Source organism: Nothoprocta perdicaria, unplaced genomic scaffold (genome assembly GCF_003342845.1).
Source record: "Nothoprocta perdicaria isolate Ctin4 unplaced genomic scaffold, notPer1 scaffold_20, whole genome shotgun sequence".
Classification (NCBI taxonomy): Eukaryota; Metazoa; Chordata; class Aves; order Tinamiformes; family Tinamidae; genus Nothoprocta; species Nothoprocta perdicaria.
In genome coordinates, this window is record NW_020455205.1 from 4,349,650 (window position 1) to 4,361,756 (window position 12,107).

Below are 12,107 nucleotides of genomic sequence, written 5' to 3' on the forward strand. Positions count from 1 at the left end.
TTTTTTTTTTTTTTTTTTTTTTTTTTTTTGTTTCGGTGTGTAAAGATGAGACAGCTGAACAAACACTAACCCAGATTTTTACTGTCCTAGATAGCACGTGACCATTTCCAGAGCATGTTTATGTTTCTCCACTCACAGTGGCCCCGTGACATTCAGTCCTGCACTGCTCAGTGAAACAAAACCCATCGTGGGGGGAAACCTTCCTGCACTTGCTTGCACTGTCAGCACCTTCCTAGCTAAAGTATGGACACAGGCAGCAGAGACATCCACCAAACCCTTCTGAATGAAGAGAGAAAACGTCAGCAATTAGCTGGCTTTCTCATTTAGAGAATGGTCCTTTCAGGTCTCCAAGTTTTTAAGTTCTTCAAAGATTTCTTCATCTGTGCATTCCACCTCCCCTGTTCTTTGCCCCTCAAAGCACTTCTCTCTGAATAAATGGAAGCTGCAATCAGGAACCAAAAAGAGCCTAGGAGAAAAGCTTTATGCATGTATTTTTGGTGAATTGGGATGGGCATGCACTTCAGTCATGTATTATCTCGCCTTAGCTTTACACATTGTACTGGGTGTGGGGTCCGTCTTTTTCAAAGTTCCAGGAAGCACCGCAAGCTGGGAGAAGAGCTGGATGACCTGATGGGTCTTTTCCATTTCTAATCTATGAACCTGGACCTCAAGAAGTCACAGCCCTGGCTCTGAGGCAGCTTGACATTCACCTTCCCCTCTTGCTCTGCCAGTGTCCTCAGGATAATTGTGATCCGTAGGGAGGGCAAGCAGTTAGGGAAACTGAAGCACATAGAACGGATTCAACAAACCAAAAGAACATTGTGAAACATGACCTAAGTGCTTAGTAATTTTTCTATGCATTGTCTAAAATCGGGCTTGGAAAGGTCTTCAGTTCAAGACACATGAACAGATCCTAAGCCCAAGAGACACAGACACTTCAGTGACGTGGGAGTGTTTAGTCCCCTCTCCTCCCCGAAAGTGAAGCACATCAGACACATGCAGAAACTGAGACACCTAACAAGAATGAAGCTGTAGAGAAAAATCCTTACCATAAATCCTGTAATAAATAAAGCTTCTTCACATACTGACATTCCCAATTACAGTAATACTTAACTTTTTGTTAAAACTAAATAACATGTTATTTAATGCCACCCATTAAAGAAAGAATAAAATTTAACAAATTTACTTCTACTCTCCATTATTATAGAAAGACTTTTAAATAAACATAATGGCCTTGCTTTGTACACTCAACATAAGTACAGCACTTGAGATAGTTTTAAATCTTCTAGGATTTCTCTCCCTGAAATTCATCAGACAGACAGGAGGCTGCATGGACACAATATATAGCTCCTCGAATAGCTGAAAGCATGAAGAGAATTAATACACTATTCTCTGGTCTGGAAAAGCAGACTCAGTACTGGCTATGAGGCCTAAATACACAGCAGCAAACTTTATGTAATAACCCAGAAAGAAGCTATAAAGTCAGATGTTTTTCTTTGCCGTTCTCCTTACCAATTTGCTAATCCAAGTTTACTACTAACCTTGAGTTTTCTCAAGGCTCATTTACTTACAGCTACAGAATGACCAGAACATCCTTTCCCATCCATAAGGGCAGGATGGGTCAGGGAATTTCATCATCCACCTCGTATCATTTTCTAGTCCCTTTTCTGAGCCGTACCATAACTTTGTTCCTCTAAATCCTTCACTTCAAACCCTCAAGTCCTGCCTACCCCTTTCCTCTCTTAGACAGTGTAGGTTGGGCAGCTGGTGAATTCTGCCAGAACTGCCATCGCACACAAGCCTGTTCGCAAAGTGACATATAGAGACTTGGAGATGTTTGTCCCTGGACAGTTCTGAGCAAACATTAAGCCCATCCATACAACCCCCTCTAACCAATCACTTAAGACAGACACAGACTACACATCTACAGACAGGCTGAGATCAATTTTTTTGTTGAATATTGTCAATATTTTTGTCAGTAGAAATGGTGTTGAATCACAGAATCTGCGCCAAAAAATCATTCTGAATGGGAACTTCCATATATACCTGAGTATGATGGCAAAAATGTAACTTTAGGGACTCGGTTTGAATCTTTTTAAAACCTATTATTTGCGGTCTGAGCAAAGGTGAGGTCAAGCTCACCAAACACTTACGGGAGACAGAAATACTGGTGAGGGAGAGGGCCAGAGATTACTATAATCACAAGTGGAAGGAGCAGACAGTTTCCACTTCTAAAGGGATGTGGGTGGATGCCTTGTATTTAGGATTACCCATTCCAGTCATGGGCATCTTTCCAGCTTTCCAGTGTGCTGAACCTGCAGATGCACCGAGCTAACAGCGAAGGGAGATGGACACCCAAGTCACTGCTTAGGGTGCATCTCCAGGAGGAAAATGATACGTACCCTAAATATTTGCACTAAACACCTGCCTTTGGTGTCTGCTGGTCAGTTTAACAGCACCCATATTATATAAAAGGGAAAAACAAAACCCATCATTTCTGTGTTTACTGCTTGAAGTGCAGTAAGAATTCAAAAAAAGCACCTAACAGAGAAAACATTCAGGAATCTGTGTGGTAGAGTGTCATGGTGCATTCACACAGATCGCCTGCTGTTCACAGCATGGTACCTGACACACACACACACACACAGAGGTGCCTTACTTACAATGACTTCCAGTTTTCCTTGGACATCATGTGATTTGATAACCCAATTGACAGACTTTTTACACTTGAGGACAAGTACGATGTCTCTGACAAGCTTGGCGCCTGGTTGAGATGGTTTAATGTCAACAATTATATCCACCTGGAAAGCACTGTATGTGGAAAAATAGAGAGAAAGTAAGACCAAAATGCCAGAAATTTTCAGCTATCAACCTTCTTCCAATCCATCATGCTTCCAGTGTCTGGCCAGCTGATTAAAATTTTGGAGGTTATCCCAGACAACACAACATGTGCAAAACAGATTGTTATTCCACATATGCTTAAATGATTTAACATAACAATAGAAACAAATACTTTTAAAACAAATAATTATTTGATATTTTTGTTTTGTTTTTGGTCTACTACTTATAAAGAAAAGTACACCACTCATTTCAGCTGTGATTTGGAGCAGGCTAGTTAAATGACTGGCAGTTTACTTTACACAGTAAATACTGTTTTCTTTCCTTACTGTAAGAGTGTGTAAATATAGTTGTATCAGTTTCCCCTCAGTGTAACTGCATAAAAACTCAAAACCATACTTTAAAAAAGGGCAAAAAGTAAATAATTTTAACAATAAGAAAAGCACAAATACTGTCAGGGAAAGCTTTTCACAGTTAAACTGTGGAAATTATTTTGCTTAGGCTCTTGCGTGTGCTGAGGAATTACTATATGGTTGTATTTAGTTTCCGATACTTCTGGATATATACTTATTTTAAAAAGAGAAGAAAACAGATGTCCTGCCTACTGATTGCTGGAAAATTGATGAACATCCAAATTTCAAGACCTCAGTAAAATAAGTAAATGGATCTGTACCCATTAATATCTCCTCATGCAAAATATTAATTCAATAGAAAAAAAACTCAACTTCCAGATGATCTTACTGGACTGTATGTCATAAGAGGAACGTGCTCATTCCCAAATAACACATTTCATCTAATATTTCACAGTGCCATTTAGTATCTAGGAATCTTTACTTTTTTTCCTCTGCAGTTACACACGTCTAAGTTAGCTTCTGTATATTTCTATACAGATGTAAACTCTGTAAAGATAGATATGGAGAATGCACATAAATAGGAATGATGAAAGCAGAAGTTTAAATACTCGTCGTTTTAAGTTTTACCAGTAAATCTTTTAATTTTTTTGCAGTGTGATCCTTTGAAAAGTAAATTCTTGCTGTGCACTCCAGCCAAAGCCCATAGGCCAAGGAGGCAGAGGCTGCTGCTGCGCCCTGGGGCTCACAGCGAGGCCGGCGCAGAAGGGCGGCTCTGTTTAGGATGGGGTAGTTACTCGCACCACATAGAGGCAAATCATGTGGACTCACCTGCTCACCTCCCACACCTCTGCATTTCCTTACTCTCCCAAGTCTGCTACACAAGGGAGGCTTTTAGGAATTTTGCAGCGAGACAGCTGTCCTTACAAAACCTCTTTTCTTATTTTTCTCACAAAGGGACAAGTGTCTTAGTCTCACAGCAAATATCTCTCCAGCAGCTACAGTGTAGGCCTATGAAGAGCTTTTACAGCGGGGATTTTCTGAAGCAAACCCCACTCTTATGCTGCCACTAAGAGAGAGACACCAAGGATGAATGTGTTAAATGTCTTACTTCCAAGTTCACAGCAACTCTGACTACTTAACCCCAGTAACCTGTACAGGGAGTTAGATACTTTCCCCTAACCACTGGTTTCTAACCTTTTTGGTCAGTGGACCACTGCCAACCCTCAGCTTTTCTTACGGATTATCCTTAAACTCAATTGGAAACTTCACAGAAAATACTGTTAACTGTGATTCTGTAACATAACTGTGGAACGTGAACAGACCTTCAGCATCTGCCATGGCTGCCTGTGACCCACGGAACATAGTTTAGGAAACCCTGCTCTAGGCCTTGCTGCCAGTCACAGCTACCTGTGACAGGGCCCAGACTACCCCAGCCTCTCTCGCTTCCCTCAACAGTAGATGCCTCTTAAATCCTGTAGGTCCAATTTTAAGATTCTTCATATTTCCCAGTTCATATTATTCTTAGAGAAATTCAATTGGTCTGAGCAGGATTTCTGTTCACAAAATGTGGACAGGATCTTGCCCAGAAAAACTAACCCTGGAATCCTGTAGCAGAATCCAAAAATCTTTCCACACTGAAGTACTACTTTCTATTTGAGGTATAGTACTAAAGCACGTACACAGACAGCAACATAAGCTTATACAGACAGCTCTAACCTACTGGTGGATACTGTACCTGTATGGATTCGAATTTGGAGTGATTAGTTCAATGATATGAACTTCTCTTTCTTGGACTAAGTTGGACATAAGGCATCCTTCTGCTGTCTTTGGTTGTAGGTATCCCGCAAGATAATTTAAAGAGAGAAAGTTCTTTTCTATGTTGCATGATGCAGGAAAGACTTGATCTGGAAAAAGAAAAAAATGGTATATGCATCTTTACACATACACATCTATTTACATAAGCGTATGTACAGCTTCTGCTTAAATGCAGCACTATTTTTATGACAGATCTTCAGGCTAAAAGGTTTATCTGTGTAGTAGTTATATATCATGAGTAGTTATATTAACATAATGTTGAAAGTGAGATCCTTGTTGAAACACTAAGCACATCTCTGAAGTAAAATACACACTTCTAATTTGAATAGTTTCTATTTATGAGTTTGAACACTAAAAGAGAAATCAAAAAAGCAAAATATATAGACTTTTTCAAAAGAATTTTTTTTGCACCTTTAAGAAAAGATTTTTCTTTTGAAATCAACTCAAAATCATTTAAAGATATGATCAAATCCTCCTTTGTTTAGAAAATATTTCATTATGTTTGACATTTAAAAATATAGAAAACATTTTCTATTTTCTTAATCAATATTTCCCTTTATTTTGTGTAGTCAGTGTTGTCTAGAAAGATGGCAATTCTCTTGTATATGGAAAACCGAATATATCAAGAAAATAATGAAGCTTTTGATATTAAGGAAGGTTGATTGTAAAACCCAGAACTAGAATGTGAAAAATAAGAAAAACAGTGTAAATATTAAATCTGCATTTCATTTTTAATTGCCTAGTTGATCAGGAACATTTCCAAGTGTACAATGCAAAGCAGAAAAACAGTCACTTGGTATGAAGTTCTCATGCACAGCCTTTAAAGTTGCACACCTTTCAACTGAAAAAACAGTAGTACTTTGTATTTGAGGTGATTTTTACACATGAATTATCATACAAGATACACAGAAGAACTATGCCTTGTTCAAAGCCACATAAAGCTTGCGAGGAAGAGATCTAGAATCCCCAAGTCTCCTCTGAGCTTTGCTTTGACCACAAAACCTTTCCTATTAACAGCAGCAGCAAGGCAGAAATCACACATCAAATGCGATGCATGCAAAAACGCAGATGATCTCAAAGGTTGAGACCACTTTTAGCATCTGCTAAGACACAGCTGAAATGTCATGTGTGTGTGGTATGAAGAGACCAGAGAGTCCTGTGACTCCGGTGGCAGTGGAAACAACTAGAAGACTTCTCCTTTCTTACACAAAGCAGTCCTTCAATACGAACCTCACTTTCTTCTCCAGAGATTCTGTGAAAGCTGAGAGGCTCTAATACTCTCACTACTCAGAGAAGCCCTGCCCTAGCATCTGGTCTCTGCCTTGCCAAATCAGCCTCGAATGCAGCTGCGGTCCACCAGCTCCTCCCACCCCAGCAGAGGATGGAAAATGATCCCTAATGATCTATGCTGAACTTAAATTTATAAATGTAGACACTTACATCCACAAAAAGATAGCAGGTACTCAATCCTCAGCTGCAGTACTACAAAACACGTCACGCAATAAAGTAACAGCCTCCGAGTCATTTGTGGGTAATTGCTGCACGTGCTCCCACTAACCACTGCCACGAGCTCAATTCCTGGTCTTGGCATCTTCACAGGACCCTCTGCAAGCCCCAAAGCACTGGGGCCTCCGCCCCAGAGCTCGTGCTTGCTCTGCAGTCCGCTGCAACGCTGCCGCTGGCCGCACCACACATACCTACCCCAAAGAGGTGCCAGCACCTGCCACCAAGACCCTGGCTGCAACAGAAACAGAAAGGACATCCATCTCCCTCTTCTCTGGTCACTGCAATTATTTCTTCTTTTTTTTTTTTTTTTTTTTTTAAAGCTTAGTTTTCAGAGCTGTCTACTTACTTTGGAAAGAGGCTCTAAGAGCCTGTAGGCAATTAGAACACTCATTAAAGCAGTCAGTGAACGGTCAGCTTGTGGACCGTACGCACCCCTCTCATCTCCAGGCGCTGGCAGCATGGAATCCGACAGGAGGAATGCCCGGAACAGCAGCAGATCAGGGGCTGTGCCGGGGCCAGGCACATGTCCTGGCACCCGGAGCCCAGCTGGCACCAAGGGAGCACGGCAGAGCTGCTGGCAGCCGCCTTTCCCTTTGGGGCTTGCCGGGTGCCAGGCTGAGGCTCCGTTTTGCACACTAGGACCTAGGGCCTCCGTGGGCCTCTTGAGGATGAGGACAGACACGGTTTGCACCGCTCTGTACAAATTAGGTGTCATCTGCAGGCTCTTGGCCGAGCTAGATGGAGTCAAGTATCCCAGCTCAAAATTGTTGGATTCCTGAGAAAACGAGAGCCATTAACCAGGTGTCACACTCCCAAGACAGACGCCCTTGGCAAGAGCAGGTGATGTCAGCAATAAAAGTCCCATGCACAGGGAGCTCAACTTTTTCCACCCAGCTGGGGACGAGCACAGCATCAGGGTTTTCCTCTCAGGTGGCTAGGGGCTTCCCTAAACTGCGTTTTAAAGGTTACCAGCTGTTACTAGTATTAAGATCAAAACCCCAGCCTTAAAATGGCACCAGAGGAAACCCCGTGGCAGGTAGCCCTACAAGGAAAGCTGTGGTGATCCATGTGTATTGGGAAGGGGGAAGCCCTTTGGGCACTTGCCTGGGCCAGCGCGGCAGGCAGCTGAGCAGTAACCTACAGCTTTCAACCCCGCGCACAGCACGTGCGGCGTCAGCGTGAACAGGACACGCGTTCAGGCTCAGGGCTAAAGCTTGAGCCTCTCCCGGGACAGGAGCACAGCGTTACCCTTTGTAAACGGATTGTACGTGGAGTATTATTTGCACCTTGGGAAGCTAGCTATTTTCAGCCTAGCTATTATGGTTTAAGAGTTTTGGGGTTTTTTTTAGTTTACTTCAGAAACGTGCTGAAATTAAGTTCTCTCCAGGCTACCAAACCTGCTTTGCATTCAGTCTGGTGGTACCAGAAATTTTAGAAGAAGTTTGAAAAACAAGTTTAGGTAACATTCAGTTAACTGGTATGTGAGCACCACTGTTCAAATGTGCATCGGTCACATAAGACACTACTCCATGTGGCCACCAACTGCATGATGAGGAAACCCATGGTGTTGGGTAACATTACCCGTGGGTAACATTACCCATGAGTGCGGAAGCTGAGGGTAACTAAGGCAGAGAATAGTATCATGTTTGTATCAAAAGCCTGGAGTGTCCCTCAGCACATGCTGTGTTTTGTGAAATTTAGTGGCCGCGTTGCTTACTCCGCAGCGATGTAGGTCTGGTCTGTGTCCCATGTGTTTTTTGCAGAACTCAGTCTTGTACAACTGCTGCAGCTCAAGAACTGACCCTCTCCCCACCCCTCAACACCCGCATAATCCCCACACATACTCATTCTTCTGCCAAGAATTTAAATCAAAATCAAATATGGTTACAGTTCAGCTAGTTTGTAGAAGCTTTCTTAGAAACTGTCTATTTTGGTTGCTTGCCAAGTTCCATTTTGTGTGCTTACTCCTAACTAAATTGTGTTTTACCACACTAAGGATGATGCAAAGCTCTCAGATATTTAACTGCTTAGTTTGACTGCAGATGTGCAAATTAACAAACAAAAATATGATTTTTTTTGACATAGCTAATTAAATGTTAGTCTCCACAATACAGAGACCACTACTCCCATGCATAAATTCCAAGAGCACTTTAATAAGCTAATAAATATATTTCTGAATGATCTTCTGGCACTAAAACGCAAGACTGGTGCCAAGTAGAACAAAAATCACGGAGGGGAATCCTGCACGAATTTAGCGGATTCTGGATAAAATCAACACCAAGGTATGTTCTGCTTCTTGGGGGCAAGCCTCACGCTTCAGGAAACCAAATGATCACATACAGGGTGGTTAGGAAAGAATTTTCTCCACAGAAGGCTTTTTTGGGTAACCAACCTTTTCAACTATTCAGTCTTCTTCAGAAATAGTGCTGAAGTTCTACTGATGAAATAAAAAAAAAAAAAAAAAAGGCTGCTGAGCCCACCAGGACTTGCTGCATGTTGTTTCAAATAGTTTGAACTGAAAAGTAGTGTACTCCTCCCAAATGGAGTGCTTCGCTCCAAGAATGTAATGCCTTCATCTAGAAAAGCTGTGGCTCTTGATCTGCAGTTCAAATGCAGCTTCCTTGTAGAAACTGCTACATGACCAGCTGAGGGAAAGCGAGAGCCAGGAAGGGCTGCAGAGGCTCCTACTCACTCAGCTGCACAGCCAGCACAGCCCTACCCTAACACGGGCCTGTGAGATCCCTCAGGAGCTGCCGTCATCTCCCACCTACAACCAGAGTTTCCCCTGCTATTGGCATAGCCTTTATCCTGGGGCTTGTAGCCACCTGAGGAACTTGGCATCCAGTTCCCAGGCACAATAAACCTTGCTCCTTACACTGATAATTCACACAAGTGTTAGACTGTGGTTACTTCAGTGAGGAAGATGATTCTTTGCTCAAAGCAGCCTGGATGCTTTGCTCAAAGTAGCCTGGATGCAAGGAAATATTGGGGGAAAAACATAACAGGTCTTTTTAGACCTCAGCCTTTAGAGGGAGCCACCAAGCCCATCACGGTGACCCAATTCAGTCATGTTAGAAGGTGAAACTTTTGCATAATGTAACTTCGGAAAGATTCCGGCCAATGATTCTGCGTCCAAGTTTATGAGCTTAAAGTTAGGCCCCAAGATTCCACTCAAACCTGCTTAAAGCCAGGCTCTAGTCTTTAGGCTTGCTTTTCCCTGCCTCTCCCTTTCATATCACAACACTTGGAATTTGAGAGTTATGTTTAATGACTAAGATATAGAATGAGAAATGAGAGTGAAACTTATTCTTGCTTGAATAGGACTGTCAAACAATTCTGTTCATTTTTTACCTTCTCCTACTTTGATATAGATGTTTCTTGATATTTTGAGTTCAGTGAAAGATGTGACTGCTCCATATTCCTTTTGGGCCCACTGTAGCAGATGTTCATTTTTCTCAGGAAAAAGCTTTTCTTCTGTTTCTGCTGACAAGGAGAAATTTCCCTTCTCAAACTGAACAACGGAACCTAAAGATACCTAAAGGGAATAAAACAGTTTTCATGTGATGCATTTTTCTGCATAAACAGGTAAAACATTTAAGAACAACATAAGCTGTCACACCAAAATACATTCATTGATGATAATTACAGCCTATTTGCCATTACTGCCTAAATTTTGTGTATTTTATCATCACCATAATGATTCCTTTAAAAAAAGGCCTTTTGTTGTTGTTTTTAAACAACTGTTTTAAATAACATGAGATTTCCAACCAATCAGTCTAGACAAGGTACACACGTGGCAGCTGACCTAAGCCTCTAAACAGGGAAGACGGGAAGAAGTAAGAACACCATGGACCAAATAGTTCACAGAATGGTGAATTTGGTAAATATAATGGGAGGCAATCAGCTCTCACACTCAGCATGCCACTTGGTGAGGTTAAAGTGATAGCACATCACTTCAGAGGAGAAAAAATAAAGTCTGTCAGTTCTTGCACAAGGCACCAAGACTGTACACAAGCATTCATAAAAGTTGCTGCAATAGCAAGGCTTTCTACTAATGGGACAAAAGTATTTTTTCTCAAATTGAAAATCCCCAAATACTAACAATGATGTTAATCAGATCTGTGAAAAAATACACCATAAAATTTTCTAAATATTATTTACACATTCTATAGCAGAATAATAGTCTTAAGTATCTAACATTTTAAAGAACAAAATATACCAATAGGAATTAAATAACATGAATTATCTGCAACCAGGTTCCAATTACACAAAATTAACCAAAAACAACCAACCACTACCTCCCCTGGGGCTCAGATTTAATAGCACTATTATTTCACAATGCTCTGTATCAGTTTGTTCAGCCTACACAAATATTTGTCAAAGTAGACATACAAATTATATCAATGGCATATAGAGTGAATTTCAACAGTTCTTACTATTGAGCTATTATATGCTATAACACACACATCACATACTCCCTTCTAAGAGGAGATCTGTATCGTTCAGAGTTTCATATGACCAAACCTGTCACAGAAAACGGCTTAGGAATTCTTTGTTTTTGCCAGAATAGTTTTCAAAGTTTAAAGTAACATCTGTTTCAGTTCTGAATGATTTTTAAAAGACAACCAGAAAACATTTCCTTTAACTGGAGAGAGAGAGAAAAAAGTTTTAATGTAACATTGAATGCACCACATTAGCCCACTTTTCAAATAAGGAAGCAAACTGCCTTCTTCGGGGGAGGCATGTGGAGACACTGCTGCACCGTATCCAATACACATCTCGCAGCCACGGCTGGGATTTTCAGAGACGCTCAACGTTGGTGTATTCCCCTAAGAAAAATTCACTCCCCTCTGCATGAATACTAGGAAAAGGCAGTCACAATAATATTTTCAAAAAGCACTATTTAGCATAAAGTATTCTCCTTGCAATCCCACCACTTAAATGTAGTTATATAATGATTTTATGGGGCACCTCTGCAACGCATGGAGATGAAGAACCCCTGGCCCCAGGCCAGCCAGCCCACGTGCAGGGCCTGCTCAGCTGCTCCTTCTGCCTGAGCTGCTACACTCAGCAGCTACGTGGGACATCTTGGAACTGCCCTGATGTAACCAAGAAAATCTGTGCATAAACGTTGTAGGATTTAAGGATTTAATCAATTATTTTGCAAGGATATTCAATACATTCTGTCATCCCACTCTCAGTAACCAAAACTCCTCAACAGCTTCAAAAATGCCACACTGTGTTTGAGAAGTACAGAAAACGCTGTTCGGGTACACGGTTTCATAACATCCCTGGTTATGCTAGTGTAACCCTTTAAGGCATTTGAGGAAAACATGAGAGAAAAGCAGTAATCCTTATGAACACTGACATCAGAAATGCTTTAACAGACAATAATGCACTTGTACTTTCTATTTAGTACATGAGATAGCACTTAACAGAAATTTAACTTTCTTCCTCAGAAAAGACTTGTTTATCCATGTATTACTAAAATGTAAAATTCTGCACTGTTCTGGGGCACGACAACCCGCTCCTGGCGAGCAAGGTCCTGCCTACAAACCCTCGAGGCTCCCGAGCTGCAGCAGGGACAAGCGCACG

General features: G+C 41.4%; 1 protein-coding gene across 4 annotated transcripts in view; it reads right to left on the reverse strand.

Annotated features, from left to right (window-relative positions):
• TGFBR3 (transforming growth factor beta receptor 3) overlaps positions 1-12,107 on the reverse strand; it is a 111,667-nt gene that overhangs the window by 21,469 nt on the left and 78,091 nt on the right. For all 4 annotated transcript variants that reach the window (XM_026037878.1, XM_026037880.1, XM_026037879.1 and 1 more), the window contains 3 exons: positions 9,864-10,047; positions 4,927-5,095; positions 2,664-2,811 (listed from right to left, as the gene is read on the reverse strand). In XM_026037878.1, coding sequence (XP_025893663.1) covers positions 2,664-2,811; positions 4,927-5,095; positions 9,864-10,047 — 501 coding nt within the window. The remainder of the gene's footprint in view (positions 1-2,663; positions 2,812-4,926; positions 5,096-9,863; positions 10,048-12,107) is intronic.